Below are 20,188 nucleotides of genomic sequence, written 5' to 3' on the forward strand. Positions count from 1 at the left end.
ATTTATGTATAATGGTAGAGTATTTGAACTTCACTGGGATAGTTTGTTTAGTACTGAAATAAAAATGACTTCACCACTTTCACCATACTGTATTTGAACCTTTATTTTTAACTAAGCCGCAGTTCAGCTCATGGTACATCATCTTGTTTCTTATCTCTAATAAGGAGAACTTAAGATCCAAAAAGTGGGTTTTTCTCTTCCTCCATTACGGAACATTTTCAGTGTGTCCTTGTATGAACTATCTATTATAAGTGTTTTCAACTCTTATGTTAGCATTGTCATGATTAGTCTATTTTATTACATTTAGTATTCTTGTGTCCGAAGAAGCCTCCTCACAATCTAAACAGAAATCACCTCAAAGAATATTAAATTGTATCAATAAGAGTGCAGCAAAATTCAGGATGCCTCCTGCTAAGTCAGTCAAACTGTACTGGGAAACTCAGAGAATACAGCTCTCCAGAGGGTTTCTTCCCTACTTGCACAGCATTGCCTAAAATGGCAGCATTATTCTTTACATCTGGAAGATATTGTTTCACTAGTAATGGTCTTTATAGGAACACAATCACAAAGCTGTACATTGCTGGGAATTTCTAATTAATATTATTTTCCATATTAACAACTAAGCTTTCTAGAAATAGAAAAGCTACTCTAAAATAACTAGTTGCAGGGGAAAATTGTGCATAAAAACCTTTTAATACAGTTGCCAAGTCAAGGCCATTCTCTAGGAAAAAGGTGGATGGACAAGTGCTTGCCAGCTGAGTCTGCCCCACTGCTGGATGGACCGTCGACTTCCTACGGCCTTAGGTCTCTGCTGTGTTATTCTCAGTAACTGATCTGTTGAATTCTAGTGCCTGGGCCCTTTATTTAACCCCAGCACTGAAAAAATGTCAAAGTCTAAAACGAGTCAGTAAACAGGCCAGCCTTACTCAAGAGTCACAACTCTGTGCCACAAATCTACAAATCTAAGTCTGGAACCCTTCTCAGAATAATAAAGTAAAGAAAATGCATTACATAGAAACAATCATCAACCTTTAATAAAAGCTGTGCATGCACAGATGCATGCAAATACAGCATCTATGACCTAGAAGTAGTCTAATAGCTACTGTAGCAAAAAGGAGAAAAAAAGTGTATTGTGAGTTCAACAACTATTGAAAAAATACCTGGTTGCTCACGAGGAGATGATAACACTAGTGACTTGCCTAAATTCATAACCCAAAGGCACTACCAACAGGAGTCTAATTCATACAAATAGGATCTAATTTTCCAAATTCTCAGATCCTTTGAACTGTACTTACACTGTGTACACAATTTAAATCCATGAATAGACCGGTTAAATTTTTGTCAGACATTTTTAATGTGAAACCTTTAACAGCAGAGATTTGCCTTCATACAGAGTCTTTAAGCCTCTTAAAACTGTAACATACTTTAGGAAAAAAAAAGTTAGTTGGGGGAGGGTATTTCTTTCCTTTTCTTTTTTTTGGGGGGGGAGGGGAGACAGTCTTGCTATGCAGCCTACATTGGTCTCAAACTCAAAATCCTCCTGCCTCAGCCTTAAGTGCTAGGCACGAGCATCAAACATGGGCACAGAATCATCTTGACTCCTCCAGTATGATGACAGGCATGTCACAGAGTTGGGCCCATGGTTACAATTGGTTAGGCTAGGGCTCCTGAACGCAGCTCCCACAGAAAGCAACCAGTCATCACCATTTCTCATTCCAACCTAAAGCCCAGAAGTCACTGGTCTCAAGATCTTATTGAAACTTCTCTAACTGTATTCTGGGGAATATACAAAGAACCTCAAGCAATCACAATCAAATCCCATAAAGATTCACCAAAATTTGACCACACGGAGCTGGTAACATAGCACTTTTTAGTATTTATTATTTTTAGGAAACATGGCTATCAAGGCATGGTCCGATGTCTCTGCCATCTTCCTGCAGCTGTGCTTCAAGTTAAAATTTCAAAGGACACATCACTCCATCTAACTAGTGTTCACTTTCATCTGAAGCTTTGGCAGGGAGCTTATTCTTTACCCTTTCGCATTTTTACACACAATTTGCAGAATCTGACTAGGCTTTTAAACTTACAGAATACACTCGTGAAAGTGGTCTCCTTGGAGCAATGTGTGCTTCTGAAGTTAACACCTGAACACTGTATTCTCTAGCCAACTATCTAGATTCCCCGAAACAATTTCTAACTCAAAAGTTTGACTTCCATGAAGTCCTATCAAAACTATTATAAACTGTTTCAAAATCACCTGCATTAATAAGACATTAAAATCAAACTGGCTTTCAGAATTACACACTCAAAAAAACAGTACACACTGAAAGTTGTTTCATAAGCTTCATTCTCTCTCAAGCTGCCGCTTGCAGTCATTAACCCACCCTGGTTCCTTGTTCCTTTTTCATTTTGATCTTCTTTTGTAATGGATTACTGGGTTTTCAGGGGTGTGAATCATTGTTGTATAATTCACACTGGGAAAGTATCCATTGATGAGGTCAAATTCATACAAACGAAGCATAGTAGACCAAATTGTCTTAATTTGTACATATGCAAAATTTTCTCCAATACAACGATGCCGTCCTGTTTTTAAAAAAAGAAAAAAGTTTTCATCAGAAAAAGTTTTGAATTCTTACCTCTCTCGGCCTGAGGTGACATTTGTTTTAAATGAGCAGGGGATGTGCATCCTTTTATTGATGACACCTTGTACAAAAAGTTTCCAGTGTCGGAGGAAAATGAAGGTGATTATGATAACATTTTGTGAACGTTAGTATTATGGAGGACAAACAAAAAAGGCTTGGGTATGTGTAGAATATGGGTCCCCAGAGAGCTCTAGTGTTACGTCCAGTGTGATCCTGTGAATCAAAATTCATTTTGTCCAGTACAATGATAACAGAAAAGGATTTGATAAAGCCAAAATAACATCTATACTAGAATCAAAATCTACAAAAGCTGAGAAATTATGAAATGCACAGGGAAACAAGGCCAGAGCAACCTTAAGCATGGACTACACTAAAGAATTTAGGCTGATTTCAAATTTGATCACATGACTCAAGGTCCCAGAACCAGTGCAGTATGGTTCTAGACAAGGACCAAAAAATAGATCAAGGGGACAGAACCGAGTTCAGAAAAAATCTGATGTCTATCTGGTTCTCAGCCTTACATCAAGCTGAGAAAATGCTGGAATAACAAGACTAAACTATGGGTGTGAGGAGAATCTAAGAATCACAAGTTCATCCCTTTCTCACATCAAAATAGTTCAAGACAATCCTAGATTATCAATACTCAAGTCATTAAGGTTTAGTAAAGAACAGGAAATCACATTTATGACATGAGGCTGGAAAAAAGACAATGTCATAATGTTTTAAGTCTGGAACATTTTGGCTGGGCCCAGCGTTATGGTGCACGCCTTTAATTCCAGCACTCAGGAAGCAGAGGCAAGCCGATCTCCATAAATTAGAAGCCAACCTGTAGAAGAACTCTACGGAGAGCTCCAGGCCATTGAAAGGTACATAGTAAGATCCTGTCTCAAAAAAAAAAAAAAAAATAGGAGAGAAGAAGAGAAAAGGGGAGGGGAGGGGAGAGGAGAGGAGACATTGGGACATCTTTGTTGAAAATATTTTTTGCTAAAGAAAAAATAAAATTGAACACGGCTTACCACCATGCTTGCATAGCCCCTTAAGCATTTATTTGTGGGAGCCACATTTAAGGGAGCCACTTAACATTGGTCCATATTCAAGAAGTCTGGCTTAAAGTAAGAAGTTAATAGCCAGAAGTATCCTAACTGAATCAACAAAAGAATTGATAAATTCTGACTACTTACAATGTTATATAAAAAGTATAAACAGATAAATAAATAGGAAAGACAGAGCAGTGGCTGGAGTGAGATGCAGCCACAAGCCAAAAATTGCAACTTCTAGAACTAGGAAGAAGCAAGAATCCTTCTGCAAAGCCTTCAGAGAGAGCATGGCACTGCCAACACCCTTGATTTCAGACAATTGGCCTCCAGAATGGGAAGGTGACAGACAATCTTGGTTTTAGACACCCAGATTATGTTAGCTATAGAAACTCTACAATATTAACACAGGGATGAAGAAAAGCCAAGACCGTGATCAGGACCATCTGAAATGGAATGTACTGCTGCATAAGGCGCAGGAGCCGCATAAGGCGCAGGAGCCGCATAAGGCGCAGGACCAGTCTGGTGCGTTACAGCAGTGGAAACAGGCACAGTTTAGTGATGCTGCCTCTCTCATTACAGAATCTAAACTGCAGAACTAGGGGCCCTTTCAATTATTAATCTACAATCCTGTGTATCTCATGTTAAGTGTACTTATTAAATAATGATCTGAATTTCAAGGTCTTCATATATTTGGAACAAATAAAAGGATGTGGGTCAGAGCAATGGAGCATTATACAAAGATATATCCTTAAACTTGGGAAATATTTTACAGATTTTACAGAGTCAATTCCCAAAATCTTTCTCTCTCCTTCCCTATCTCCCCCCCCCAAGTTGTTTTACTGAAGAAAAACAAATAACAGAGGCAAACACTTTAACCTAAAACGTAAGCAGCCCTCTTACCAGCTCCAAACGGCACATAAGCAAACTTCTCTCCTGATGCTGGGTTATCCTGTAAGTAGCGGTCAGGATTAAAGTCCAAGCGTTCTACCCAGGAGTCCTTCAGCCTTTGGTTGATAGTAGGAGAAACACACACCTGATGCCCTGGAGGAATGGTGTACCCTGCCACAGTCTACAGAGTGAGAAAGAAGACATCTCATTAGAGAATGTTTCAACACAGTACCAAACAAGGTGAACTACACATACGTTTAAAAACTGTCTAGATGATAAACCAACTGAAATTATCTACTGAACTAGAAGCATATATACAAACCCAGCTCAAAGCAGAGTAGAATTTCAAAACCTTTCATAATCTGACCTATATAATTCACACTTATAATTTTTACAAAATACCATATTATATCTAAAGCCAACAAAGAAATGAACCTCTAATCTTTAAAAACTGCAATTGTTAAAAAAGTAATAACAGAATTAGAATTAGAGTTGCATGTTTACTATTTGTAATTATGTAACGATTTTCATACATTTATAATAATGACGGTTTTTACGTTTATAATTTAAAATATTCTCTCTGAAACTGGGCCCTAGGCAGGGAAATCTAGCCGAGACTTACCTGAGGGGTCCTGGCCATCCTCATCATGGTCATTATAGGAGGTCTCAGTCTTAATGTTTCTTTTATGCATCGGTCAAGCAAATTCAGATCCTTCAGCTTAAAAAAAAAAAAAAATCAAGGATCATCTCTGGTATTTCCTCCCACACACACACAAATATTCACCATACCTCCACAGTAGGAGAAAATTATTTTAATTTTCTAGCCAGTGTGAGAGTAAAAGGGAAGTGGTAACTAATTCATAAGGCTGGGAAGGTTGCTCAGTCAATGGAAAAAGTGGGGGCCAAAATAACACGGACAGGGGCAACTGTATGGTTAAGGACCAAAAAAATTCACTCTTTGAAAAACTGAGATTTTCAATAATCAGTGTCAACTTTTTCAAAACTCTGACAAATTAGACAAAGGCATATAACAATCTACCATAAGTTCATTCAAGAAAAAACAATGCTGTGTGTTGGTGAGCAAAGCAAGCTTGGTGTTACCTTACACTGCAGATCAGTGGGAGCCTTGGAAAGCAAAGCACGGCAGCTACAGCCTCGCTATTCAGAGAGGGCAGAGCAAATATGCCGAGAAGAGCCAGACAGAGCAGCACCTCCCTCCCACATCCAGAAGCTGAGGCAGCCTTGGCTAAATTGAGAACTTGTATTGAAAAAACAAAAAAGAAATATCCAGCAGACACTGTTTAATACTGTAAGTACCTGAGGAGATACTTAACAAGACGACACCTGGAAAATGAAAATGAAATGTTGACATAGACCCTGAAAGTCCTTAACATGAAGCCGCATACATTGCCCAGGAAAGCAGCACAGACGTGACAGAGATCCAGTCTCCCACCTGGGCTGACCAGCACACACCACTGTAACCTCCTGACGCACTCCTGATAACATGCCATGAACATGCATAGCTCCTCAGCAAGAGCTGAGTTCAAGACAATTTAAAAAAATCTCTAATTGATACGCTCAGGAATGGCAGCATCTTTAATCCCAGAGGCAGGCAGATATCTGGGAGTTCAAAGCCAGGCTGGTCTACACAATGAGTTCCAGGCCAGTCAGAAAGACATAGTGAGATGATTATCTCAAACAAAACAACAACAAAAAAGATTTACAAAGTCTCTAATCACTATGTGGCCACAGAAATAAACAGGAGAGTTCACTGAATACAGATGAATGCAGACATCATAGAACCCTGTTCATCTGTTTATGAGAGTCACTGAACATAGACAGGATCACACACGTTTACAAACCCTGCAGAAGGAACAAACCTCGGGGTTAGGGATCTCATTTCTAGAGCTGCTACTGCTTTTCAATGTAGCAAATTCAACAAAAATATTAGAAACTTAAAAAAAAAAAAGGAAACTAAGAACTACAACTACAGCTCATATATACCACGAAAGGAAGATTAATGGGAACTATCATTAAATTGGATTTTTTTAAAACTAAAGCAACTAGCTTCTTATAGAGTATTAAAATTTAGTAATATAGGAAGAGAACAGAAATCACCAATGGGATGGCAGTCAGAAGCCACTTGGAGGCACATGGGGTGTGTCCGTTTTCCTTGTTGACCCTTCCTCTCCCTCTCCAACATTCTCAGCAGCTACCAGTTGACCTCAGGGAGCAGACCTGCAGTTCTAACTGCTCATCCTGTAACCCTCAAAAGGAAATGGGCAGCCATGACCACAACCTCCAATTAAGGAAACACACTGAATTTACTAAATGAATTTAAACGGACTATTATAAATACCTTCAAAGAACAAAAACAAAATTAAGCCTAAAGAATTAAAGTATGAAACAATATAACCATGAAATAGAGAATAGTTTTTTAAAAAATTATAAAAATTCTGCAACTGGAAGATATAAGTAAGACTTTCACTAGAGTAGATCAATAGCAGATTTGAATTGGCATGAGAATGAACATAAAAAGAATACTTAAGGGCCGGCAAGACGGCTCAGCAGGAAAAGGCATTTGCTGCCAAGCTTGCTGATGCATGCAGTGGAGGGAAGCAGCTCCTCCGTGCTGCCCTCTGCCACACACAGGCACACAGCGCACACAATAAATAAGAAACAACGCATTGAAAGAATAAAAATAGGCTTAACAAAGGGGTATGAACCTTTTCAATGAAAAGTAAAAAATAAATAAAAAATAAAAATGTTGGAAGAAATTAAAAGACCAAAAATAAGGAAAAGCCACACCATGACGCCATGTTCATGGAGTTGTGTCTAAAACCTAATAGGATGGCAGTCCTCCCAAATGTGGTGCATCCAATCACGAGCTCACAGAAATTGACAAGCGCACTCTAACATTCTTTTTGTATTTTATTTTACATACCCACCACAATTCCCCCTCCAGCTCCCCCATCTCCTCTAAACTTCTAGTAAAAATTGAATAAACTAGGAATAACTATAATAGTTGGAAAAGATTAGAGCCACACTCTGAAATTTAAAACTTACAGAAGTAAACATATAGTTAACTCATAAGCTAGACACTCATCTTGATAGAATGGAATTCAGAGTTCAGAAATAAAGCCTTAAATTTGTGGCCAATAAATTTTTGACAAGCCCGTTCTGGGGGAAAGTAGTCTTTTCAACACACAGTGCTGGGATAAATGGATCTCTACACACAGAACAGGCACAAGGGTTCTTATCTCACATTATATTCAAATTTAATTCAAAACAGGACAAAGACCAAAAAGTAGAAGGAAACTAAGAAGAAAACAGAGGGGTAAGTAAGTCTTCACACCTTTTGTAAACACACACCTGCTCAAGACAGTGAAAGGCAGCCTTATTATAAAGAGGCAGGATCTGAACAGACAGTCTCCTAAGAAAACATCTTAAAATACTCAGTCATCAGGGGAAAGTTACTTAGCTCAAAAGACCACGTCACATACATTGCAGCCAGGAGAATAGTAAACATCAGAACACTTTGCTGCTGACAAAGTTAAAAACTGAGCAAATGTTTGGAAAACATTTTAGAAGTTCAATACATCAACATGTATTGCTGTATGACCCAGCAATCTCACTCCTAGGTATGGACCTCATAAAGTGGAGATAACCCAAATATGTAAAAAATGGGTACTATGCAGTATGTGCCTATTGTAGAATATTATTGGAGACAAAGTTTGAAATACTGACACATGCTCCAACATGGATGAACCTTATCCCTCTGTTACAGCTTGGATGTCATTAAATATTCACCAGCCACTAGCACTCAGGAGGTCAATGCAGGTATCTCTTAAGTTGAGGTCAGCCTGGTCTATATAGTAAGTTCTAAACCAATCATGAGGTACACAGTGAAACTCTCTCTCAAAAAAAAAGAAGGAAGGAAGGAAGGAAGGAAGGAAGGAAGGAAGGAAGGAAGGAAGGAAAGAAAGAAAGAAAGGAAAAGAAAAAAATGTAATCCAAAGGTTCATATGGTGATGGCAGGAAGTAGTGGGGCATTTTTAAAAGATTAATAATGGGGAATCATCAGACCCTCTGAGTAATTAAGGTTAACTAGTAGGGAAGAAGTTAATTCGTAAGAGGTAATTGGCATATTACCAATCAAAGATGATACAATAAAATTACAGCTGTATATCCTCTATTATATATGTCTATAATATATATATGTATATACTATGCTTATATAAAAAATTGAGAAACATATATACATACATATATATGGATTTACCCCAGGAATTTAAGAATATCTGGATGTAACATACCATTTTAATAAAGTATTTAAACAAAATATAATAAAAAAGGATAAGACCAGGGCATGCTTCAAAAGTAGCTGCCTAGTTATTCAGTGGATGAGTCCTCTCCTGTTTTCCTGCCCAGCAAGCTCGGTGGAGTGCTTATATCATTTCTACCCAAACACAGGCCACAGAATTCCATGTACTCCAAAGCTCCTACACTTTATAAAAAACCACAACATACATATGATATAGTCCGTGTCCAGAGGCCAGACGTTAAAGCTAAGCAGCAAAGCAACAGGGTAGAGCACGCTAAAGCCTCAGTACGAAATCCACCTGTGAATTTAGAGAAGCACTCGCTTGGCTCTTACTGTTCCCTAAGCTTGTAGAAAAGTCTCTGAAAGCCTATCAGCAGTTGGAGCTATAGTGAACAGAAGGCCTCAAACTGTGCACAAACCTGCTCATACGTTAAAGGAGGCAGGTCCTCACCACACACTGCTTTCTGTTCTAAGTAGCACTTTTCTTGAAGCGGTTTGTCTCTGGCCAAAAAGAAGCCCATCCAGGCACTGGTGGTGGAGGAGGTGTGCTGTCCTGCCAGCAGGAGTCCGATGAGCATCCCCGCTATCTCGTCATCTGTCAGAGGGTGCCCGTCCCTGGGGATGAACCACACACTTAACATTAATACAATTTATGGACATAATCAACTCTCTTCTTACCTACTACCAATCAGGGTCCCTCCCCCCCCCAAAAAAAAAGACCAACCAGGAGAAAGCAAGATGTGGAAGACTTCCTTCCAGTTTATTTGCCGATGTTACCTATGCCTGCTTCTGGGGTTGCAATAAGGCACAAGGGCCCAGTGCTTCGTGTCTCTACAGTTTACAAGTACCAATTTATCGCCCCACTCTAACCAGAAATACCAGTAATCTACATTTTCATGTAGTTTCAGCTTACGTGTGATCTGATAGTTCTTACTTGTATGTAGAGTCTAGCAAAGTTTGGAGAATGTCATCAACTTTTTCTTGGGACTGCCTGCGTTTCTTGATGGCCTTATAGAAAATATTCTTGATCTCTCGATGGGCTCTGTCCCTGCGTCTACAATTTAAAACCAGAGGATTTTCAATAGAGTAATTATTCTATAGACTCACATTCTAAACTAATAACAAACATAAAACATTGGTTTACTAACCTAAGTAAGTGACAAAAACTTAGAACCAGAAAAAAAGGTGCTGTAGGACAATGGTTTATACCCTGTCAATTGTATTTTAATAAAACACTGCTGGCCACTAGCCAGACAGGAAGTATAGGTGGGCAACCCAGCAGGAAGTAGAGGCAGGGCAACGAAAACAGGAGAATTCTGGGAATAGGAAAGCTCAGCCTGCAGTTGTTACCCAGACAGAGGACACAAGATGTGACTGCCTTGCCGAAAAAGGTACCAAGCCTCGTGGCCAACACAGACAAGAATTATGGGCTAATATAAGTTATAAGTTATAAGAATTAATTAATAAGAAGAGCCTGAGATACTGGGCCAATCAGTTTACAGTTAATGTAGACCTCTGTGTGATTCTTTGGGACTTAACGACTGCAGGAACCAGGCAGAACAGAAAACTAAGTCAACAAAAATGAGTTGTGAGCTCACATTGTAGTCATGCTGACAGTTCTTAGTGCAAAGCTAGTCAACACAGCTCATATTGCTAACACACGACCTAGATAAATAGGCATGACATTGCCTTACAAGCATTTTCCAGTTCAACATAACACATGTCTAAATTAACATGAGGGTCTAATTTTCCCAAATCAATCCTCAAAGCTACCAAGTCGCACTGGCTCTCATAGGATTTTACTCTACTTCTCACTTTCTATAACTGCATTTTTTTTTTTTTGCATGAAGAAAAGTCCTTGTGTCAAAACACATGCTCCAGCTTCAAAACCTTTCTTTTGATCAGTGTGCTCATTGCCTCCAATTCATAAGAGACTCCACTCAATCCACATAGCTAGTGAGCAACAACAAGACTCTAAAACCAAGCAATATTGAGGTGGAGAAGATGGCTCAGTAGTTCAGTAGAGCTCTTACAGAGATTGGGAGTTGAATTCCAAGAACCCACATCTGACAGCTCAAACAGCAGAAATCCTGGAGCTGGTGTTACCGGCTGTTTGAGCTGACAGATAATGCCTCTAGCCTCTGCAAATACCAGCACTCATGTGTGCACACACACAAGACACACCACACAGAGCGACTAAAGAGAGAGAGAAAAGAGGCAAAGATAAAATCTTTATTTTAAAAAAGTAATACTGACTCCTAAAAGCCCATCAAACTCTCTAATGAAAACTGCCTTATTTCACTTAAAGCACTACTGTTGAAGACAATTGAGATAATACACACAGAAAGGAAGATTCCATTTCAACATCATAATGTGAGTAAAAAAGAGGGATGAGAGCATAAGGTTTAACTAAGTAAGTAAATAGTAGGGCTCTGACTTAGAGGTAGAACATGTGTTTAGTATGCCCAAGGTTTAGTAACAAAAAATTAAAAGTACATGGAGTAATTTCACTAAACCAGTTGGTTTGAGTAAAACAGGGAAAGATCAGGCTATAACATGAAGCGCTAGAAATTTGACAAGAACCAAGAAATGGGGGAGATAGAAACAAGACGATGTTATGTCAGACAAATTATGGGTGCAGTGCATGCCAGCACAATATACATACAAGCATTTCTTTTCGGTCGCTTTGGTTTTTGGTTTTTTTTACTGCAAAGTTTCTTATAAATGCTGATTTCCAGGGACCCTCCCTGTGCTTGCTCTTTCACTGTAATAGCCTTTATTTGGCAGCAAAATAGAAGGTGTGAGCCACGTGGTGGTGGCACACACCTTTAATCCTAGCGCTAAGGAGAAAGAGATGGGTGAATCTCTGTGAGTTTGAGGCCAGCCTGGTCTATAGAGAGTTCCAGTGTTACCAGGAATGTTACACAGAGAAACCCTGTCTCGAAACAAAAACAAAAACAAACAAAAATAAATAAAGGGGTGGGTATCAATGGAACAAAGCTAATAGTTTAATTCCATCTCACATAAACAGAAACAACCTAGAAAGGGAGGAAAGCAAGCAGTTATTAAGACCTGAGCTCCACACCAAGTCCTAAAGACCACCTTGCTTTGAATCAGAGGCAGTTCCTGCCCTTAAGGAAACTACAGTACCATTAGCAAGGAGACAAAATCAAATAAATGCACAAACAGCCAAAAGAAAGGGCCCAACAGAAGTACTGAAAAGCCAGCAAGGCTTTCAAACAAGTGCTTTGGAAAGGTCATGGCTCTAAGTACAGCTTAGAGACTTCTTGGAGTAAGAAGACATATTAGGTAAGCAAAATAGTACTAGAGACAGCGAACTACCTTCTCAATAAAATAAAGCTTACTTTAAATGAACTCACTATATAAACTGTCTTGAATTCTTATAAAATGGAGGCTCCTAATCAGCCCAAATCAGAAAGTACACAAACAGCACAGTTACAAGTGCAAAGTGCTCCTTATCCATACCTGAAACTGGGCAGAGGCAGCCAACCTGGCAGCAGCCAGGCCGCATGGCTAAAGCCTCCATCCAAATCTGCATACAGCTGGGCCACCTTCTCATTGAGTTGACTTCTAATTTCCTTTCCATGTAAACAATGGCTAGCTGTTAAAATTATGAGCTCCGAAAGCGCTTCAAACACATCTAAGAGGAAGAAAAGATCATTCTCATTACAATTTTCAAAAATCTTTTAAAATAATTTAACATATAAAGAAATTGTGAAGAAAAAATGGATATATAAAAATTGGAATATATCCAATATTTATGAATCCTATTCATCCTCCAAAGTCTTCAGACAGCTACATAGCTGTGCAAAACTCTGGAGGCAATAAACCCGAAGCCACACTGCCCCTCTGGCCCCAGTTTGAAGCTAGCTGGACTATACAGCAAGGGCCTTCACAAATAAATAAACAATAGGCATTCTAATGTGCACATCAGCGCCTTCTGTGACTAGAAAACACATCATCACAGCAGCTTCAGGTATAGTGATATTAAAGTTCCTACATCTTTTATAGGAGCTTACGGCCAACATCAGGAGGTGGTGACCTGCTGCCTCGGCCCCACTGGCCCATAAGCAGATATGGCTCCTGGTATAGATACACCAACTGCTCTCAGAAGACAATACTTACAAGTGCACACTAAAGACTGCATTTGGTGTTACAACTGCAGAGTCATCCACACTTCCCAAACCATTAGATACACAGCAGTTCTACACATACTGTACTTTGTTCTGCATACACACACAAACAGAAAAGAATAGGACCAATGTAATGATTTTGCTTACTTCTTTCTCCACTTTCTCCCCAACTCTGAAAGTATTCCTCTGTTTCTTTTTCAATTATAGAAACATACTGCTTAAAGTGGGCTATGTTAAGGCCACTTTTTAACATTTTCTTCTGCTCCAAAAAAACCTTTAAAAAAATTAAGGGTACACAACATTAAAATACATTTTTTATTTTATTCTAAGATACACCAGATTATTCTAGCTACATAACAAAAAAAAAAGAATTCTTAAATTTGAAAACAAAAACAATAACAGGATTTCTAAAAACTAAACCACATATGGAAACTTAAAAAAAAAAAAAAAGGGAAGGGGTTCCTCTCCCTGGATCCTAGAAAATGATCCATCAGGAATCCTACCTCTCACCTTTTAATGTCCCACCACTCTTTATTCAGAGACCCACTCCCCAATCTCGGTTGTATTCTAATCTTCAACCCAAACCACTTAATACACTTTCCCAAAAGTTCACTACACTTCACTATGTCCTCCTTCAATTATGTTCTCATCACATTTCTAGATATCATTCATCATTGACACTATCTTCCAGAAATTTAGAACAGCCTAAATAAAATAATTTTTGAACTAATAGCCCTTTGAGGCATTTAAACTTTAAAAATTCTAATAAAATATTTAAAATAATAAAGAGATAAATCTGAGCAAAAATTTTTGAAAACCATTGCTCTTACAAAAGGGGAGACTTTCTTCTACTACTCCTAACCCCAGAAATATTAAAATTGACTCTTCACTGCCATCCCCATTACCTAATTATGTTCTACTCATAACACACCAATATGCTAATTTGGGAGCAGGTAAACATAATATGAAAATATTCCATACCCAGAGTAGACAGATTAAAAGAATTTTTTTTTTTTTTTAAATATCAGGTCTCACACTACAGTCCATGTTGGGCTTGAACTCAAGATTCTCCTGCATCAATTTCCCAAAGGCTGGGATCGCAGGTATGAGTCACCACAGACAGCTCAAGAAGAGTTCTGATGTCAACAATTTTCAACTCCAAGCTCTTGGACTAGACTCCCAAGCAGTAGTAAGAAGTCCTTTTGATGAATAATGGTATTTTCTTGTTCCTTTCTCAAGTCAAATCCCAATATGCTAAATTATTGTTGAGTCTATTTCTTTGTATCGGAAAACCATTTAAAAATTTGTTTAGCCTTGACAACAAATATAAAATAAAATACCCATCCCTTAAACAGCTCCCCATAGTTTCTTTTTAAATATCACAAAATTTCTAATTTCTTAAGTCAAAGAAGAAATTAGCCCTGCATTACAAATGTGTAATATTACGTAACTAGATGTAACTACTCTACTATAGTTTAGGTTTGTGTTTTATCCAAGACAGACATGCCACCTACTGCATTTGGCACATCATATGCAACCCCCTTCCCAAATACGGGAGTGGTCAGTCGGCTGTAGACATCCTCCGCATTCAGATCTTCATTTTTACTATTGAAAAGCAGTGCAGCCGCGTCACTCCCCAGAAGGTAAGTAAACGTCTTGCCCACCATGGTAAAGCTGAATACAGGACCATACTAAAAAAGAAAAGTAATGTGAAAAAAACACTCCTTACATCACAGAATAAAAGGAAAAGTTCCAAATACTCATGAACTTTTAAGCAGCTGTTTTCATCTGGCCATATCTTCATCACAAAAGCAACATAAATACAATGGTTTGTTCTTCCCCACGGTTTATCCTGAAAATATTTTCTACTACGCAAAACATCAGAATTCTAATGTATTTGATCATTAGGTGCTACTGTTAGCTCAGTCAGTTGCTCTCCATTATTGAATATATAGGTAATATGCGAGTTGTTTTTAATTATTGTTTTGCTTTATGTTGACTATATAGAATTCTTTAATAAGCATTTATAAGAATATAACTTTTCCTTTTTGTTAAAAACTAATTTATTGGGGCTGATGAGATGGCTTATGGGTAAAATCATTTGCCATCAAATCTGACAACCTGAGTTTGATCTCCAGAACCCATGAATTGAATGATGTCAAAGAATCATTACAACAAAAGGTCTTGCACAAGTAAGTCAGGACAAGTGCAGTGTAAGAACAGAGACTGGGGAGCTGGCTCTGTGTTCTGCTCTTGCAGAGGGCCTGAGTTCGGTTCCCAGCACCCACACTGGGTAGCTGCCAGCTGTAGCTATAGCTCTAGAGATCTAATGCCCTCTTCTGGCCTTGGCAAACAGCTGCATTTAGACGCACATACTATCAGAGACACAAAGGCTTTCCAAACAACTAAAACCAAATCTTAAAAGGAAAGTGTTGAGAACACTTTGGATGCAGGAGTGACATGCAAGCCCCAACCTACTGACAATTCCTGGCTGCTAGGGGCTGAAGAGTCAGGTTTTAAGGGTGTGGCCCGAAGCAGGTTCACCATGCTCTAATGGATGGCCCCACACGCATATACAAACAGCACAAATTGCACTGAGTGCTTTATTTTTTAAAAAATAACATAAAGTTCAGAGGGAGACATGGGGGAAAAAATCAAGGAGGAATGGGAAAAGTGGAGTGGAAGTAAATACGATCAAAATACAATATGTACACTTATGAAATTCTTAAAGACGATTTTAAATTACATTAAAACAAAGGAGAGAGTTCTCTTAAGTAATTAATTGAAATAATTAACAAGTGAAGTGATTAACAAGAAGTCTATGCAAAAGCACTGTTTGCAGAGGAAAGCTTCAAGGACTTAAATATCTACATTGTCCAAGTGGAGAGTGAAATCACACTGGATCGACAGAGCAATGGATAAAAGACAGAAAATCTCAAAGATATATGATTAAGAAAAGTGATAAAAGTCAGCTTTGACTATAAATAGTGAAAATAAAATTTAAGACTATTTTTTAAAACATAATTGTTAGAAAGACAGGTTTCTTCACATTGTAGAGACTAACCCAGGACAAACACTGTGGGAAGCTAAACAGGTCAACAAGGCCTTTTATCTCTTAAACCAGAGATGTTTTCAATAATGCCAATATGCAGAGAGGGTACAACATTTATTTAATGCATTTCCATTTAAAGAAAAGCACTTCTCTAAACTAGTCTCTCCACCTCTGATTTTTTAAGACTTACCTTCTCATATGCATTTTCCAGGAACTCAATTGGACTTTTCCCAAATGCTATTGCATGGCCAAGGAATGGAATTGGAGAGAAAATGTACGGCGGACTTTTCTGCAAAAAAAAAAAAAAAGAAATTTTAATTTTCATTTAATTAAGAGTTGTTAGAGAGCCAGCTTGAGATTACTGTTAAAAAAAATAAGTATATTTTAGAGAAAGTATAGTCAAAAAGAATTCAAAATAGAAATGACTAGGCAGAAAGGTACTGCAATTTTGAACATCGGTAGCTAACAAAAAACGTCCAATATTATTGAGGCTTCAGGCAGAAAGGTGGAGCAAACAAGGGGAGAGTTGACTGCATTCCCAAAGTTTCTGTAGTCTACGAGCACTCCTTTCAATCCCAGAGTCTTGCCTGACTTTTTCTGAAACAGAAAAAGCCAAATAGTAAACTACAGAAAAGAAAACGTTTCTCACATTTACAGGGAAACGGAAGTTTGCCGTGCTTCTCTGACTGCAAATAACTAGAACCATCAATATTTGAGAGAACGGACCTTCTCCAGCAGGAATTTGGTAGTGCTTGTCTTAAAAGGGCTTTAGATGCCACCAAATAAGATCTTCAGATTGCCAAGACTCTGCGAGGAAAAAACGTGCAACGATGAAAATAGATGATGTTCCTCTCATCTTTGGTGGTCTCAAAACAGCAAAACCTCACAGCACTTTAGAATAAGGTACCTTTGTCTTTCCAGTGATAAATACAATCTCCTCAAAGCAATGGAGAAGCACACTTTCAAACTCACCACCCAAGGAGTGAAGGCTGGAAGATGTGCCAAGGTGAGCCTTGCCTACAGAGCGAGTTCCACCGCCGCCACCCTGGGTTACAATAAGGCCCCGCCCAAAAAAAATGCTTTTAACATAGCATATCTAATAAAAGTAAGAAATAGTAACTGTCTAGTGCTCGTTCGGGTTGAAACAAAAATAATTTTAAAAGCAACTTGGTTAGGATTTAATGCTGGATACAGTGCCGTTCTTACATTCCATTGTCGGTTTCAAATGTTGATTACAAAGGGCATTCATCAAATAACATTTGGGAGGCTTGGAGCTCGTGGTTTGCTGTAGTGCTAGGTTAGATTATTTTAACAGTATCACACTTTCCTCAGGCACTTATGAACTGGCCACAATTTCCCTGATACTGATATTAATAGCCATTACCTCCAATAGCACACAGGATACTAAACACACAAGGCAATAGAGAGAGGGACGGCCACCAGGGCCGCTGTTGTCCATATTACTCGCCACCAAGGCCCTCACAAAAATCCTGAACACCTCGAAAGGAAACAGCAAAGCCAGTACAGCGTTCTGCATTTACAGTCACGTCCAAGACCAGGCAACTCCATCCAAAAGGCCACACAAATCAGTCTGCACTTCCATCGCTATAACTACACACGCTGCAAAGCGAGAGCCTAGTCAGATGGTCAAAGCAAGTTACTGCCACGGCAGAAACTGCGGCGGCCAGCACAACCCCGAATTCGGATTCCAATGACCCCACTACCGAAAGCAAAGATCAGGATCGCCTGCAACAGCGGCGTCTGCAGCCACCACCCGGGCCCCCAGCCGCCCTCCACCGCAAGGCTGACCCAAGCACAGCACGAGGACCCCTGAGGTGCACGTACCGCCCCGGCGGGCAGCTGGACCATGTGGCCCACTGCGAGGCGGAACAGGTAGACCAGGCTGAGCGTGAAGGCGCAGGCGATGAGCAGCGTGGAGGGCAGGTTGCCTCCTGTCACCTGCTCCATCGCCTGGCCCAGCACCAAGCCGCCCGACTGCAACAAGCCCAGGAACACCATCCCGGCCGGCCGCCGCGTCGCTCCCCCTGGACGAGCTGGAGGCCGAGGTCGCCGCTGCTTCTCCGAAAAGATGGAGCAGGAGAAGCCGGCTAGTGGGCGTCGCAAGGCGGCCCCGGCCTCCGGGTCTCTACAGGTCCGGGCACCTCCCACACCCGCGGCCCGCCGCGCGCCACCGGCACGTCACAGACAGGGCGGGGCCTGCTGGCGGCCACGCCCCCTCTGACCTCGGGGATCCTTGCGCCACCGAGGGGGCCTGAGGAAGTGGGCTTTGCCTGTGGCACGGGGGTTCTGGCAAGCAAGTGATCGCTGCAGACACGGCCACGCCCTGAGGACCGCGGGCCACGAGGGCCCTTGATCCCCAGGAACACAGCGCCGGGAGCGGGCACGGGAGGGCCTGGCGGAGGGATCTCGAGACCAGCCCGCTGGAGGCGGCGGAGGCAGAGGCGAAGCGCTCTGTGATTGCACCGCGCGCCGCTGAGGTGATGTCGGCTTATGTGGCGTCAGCGGGACTGGCGGCCCGGGCACCGCCCCCTCTGTGGGGCGCGGGCTGCTGCACCTATCCCGCCCTGGTGTGGCTTCCCGGACTTTTGGTGAGACCTGCCCTTCATGAGCCCTGCAATCGGAGTTGTGAAAAAACGAGGTTCTGCGGACTCAGACTGGAGGATGAGGCCGTGGGCTCACCCGTACCCACCCAATTACAATTTGTTGTTTGTGTTGTTCAACAGGTTGTTCGTATAGGGCCACGGAGTTAACAAGTGATACTTGTGTAGTGTGCTGTTGCACCAAAACAAGTCTTCCAAAATAAATACAGATAAGAGTGAACTGAGGCCAGAGCTCCCCAGTACCCCTTTCTAATAGTTTACTCGCTAGATTTGAAGCAGGAGTTACCCTGATCACACTCATTCTCAGATGACATGCTTCCAAATTTAACCCTCCTTCGTGATCCTTCACATGGGGTCCTATACAGCTACATTTATTTATTCAACCAGATTTAAGAGCTAGGTTTTTTGGCTAAGCTTGGAGATGACAGCGTAGTGGATGAGACAAAACTGCTGCCTTCTACCCGGAGAGCCACATTTTATCTTAGCAGGTCAATAAAGGCCCAAACTAAACTTATTTCTTCCCACGCCTCAGCCAGCAAGCCTTCCTGCTGTGGCCATACAGGAAGGTCTTTACACCGTTTAACTACTTCCTCACATCAGTCATCGAATCTAATAGTCCGTTTTTATTGCCACTGCTTGAGGTAAGAGCCTCATCATTTAGGATCTGTGTTACTACAGCAGGAACGTTGTTCACCGTATTCGTCACCGTATTCCCGGGCCTGTCTTGTGTGCTTGATGAACTAGAGTAAGTCCAGGTCATTACTAACCCTGAACATGGTGAGGAGAAAGAGGTAGACAATCATCCAATTAAAATAAGCTTTGTTTAATACTGGCCAGGAAGATGGGCAGTGGCCAGGTTTCCCAGAGAATGGCCTCAAACTATGTTGGCCAGGTGCCTATAAAGGCCAAACCCACAGCTATGGTACTTCCCTGTGGTGATATTTTGTTTATGTTTTAACAAATAAAGCTTGCCACAGAGGCCAGGCAATGATAGCACACACCTTTAATCCCAGCACTCAGGAGACAGGTAGACTGATTTCTGTGAGTTCAAGGCCACCCTTGTGGGCTGCACAAGATCAAATCTGTGTAAAAGAGAAACAAAGTTCACACAAAGGTGAACCCTGCAGTACTAGGGAGGCGGAGATAGGAGCTCTGTGGTTGGGCAGAGAGAGGAATATATAAGGCAGAAGACCGAGCTTGCAGTCCGTCTGAGGAGTAGCCTGAGGAGGCAGTCTGTGGACAGGATTTCCCCTTTGGTCTGAGCATGGGTAAGAACTCTAGTGACTGACGACTCTGCTTCTCTTATCCTTCAGTTTTCACCCCTGATAGCTGACTCCGAGTTTTTATTATTAAGACCAATTAGAGTTTCCCACCTACACTTCCCACCTTCGTGCAATTGTGGGCAAGCATACATCCTGACATACTTCCTGCCTAAGGTATCGCCCACCTATGTATGAGCAAGCACATCCT

At 40.6% G+C, this 20,188-nt stretch overlaps 1 protein-coding gene across 1 annotated transcript; it reads right to left on the reverse strand.

Moving 5' to 3' along the window:
- Positions 1-1,330: 1,330 nt before the first annotated feature.
- Positions 1,331-18,568, reverse strand: Cyp51a1 (cytochrome P450 family 51 subfamily A member 1). The gene is made up of 10 exons (XM_075953930.1): positions 17,943-18,568; positions 16,288-16,386; positions 14,560-14,736; positions 13,193-13,319; positions 12,378-12,552; positions 9,826-9,945; positions 9,311-9,506; positions 5,190-5,285; positions 4,580-4,748; positions 1,331-2,583 (listed from the first exon to the last, which is right to left on the reverse strand). The coding sequence occupies exons 1-10, from the start codon at positions 18,114-18,116 to the stop codon at positions 2,405-2,407; spliced, it is 1,512 nt and encodes a 503-aa protein (XP_075810045.1). The 5' UTR covers positions 18,117-18,568; the 3' UTR covers positions 1,331-2,404.
- Between the last annotated feature and the right edge of the window lie 1,620 nt (positions 18,569-20,188).

Source organism: Microtus pennsylvanicus, chromosome 19 (genome assembly GCF_037038515.1).
Source record: "Microtus pennsylvanicus isolate mMicPen1 chromosome 19, mMicPen1.hap1, whole genome shotgun sequence".
Lineage (NCBI taxonomy): Eukaryota > Metazoa > Chordata > Mammalia > Rodentia > Cricetidae > Microtus > Microtus pennsylvanicus.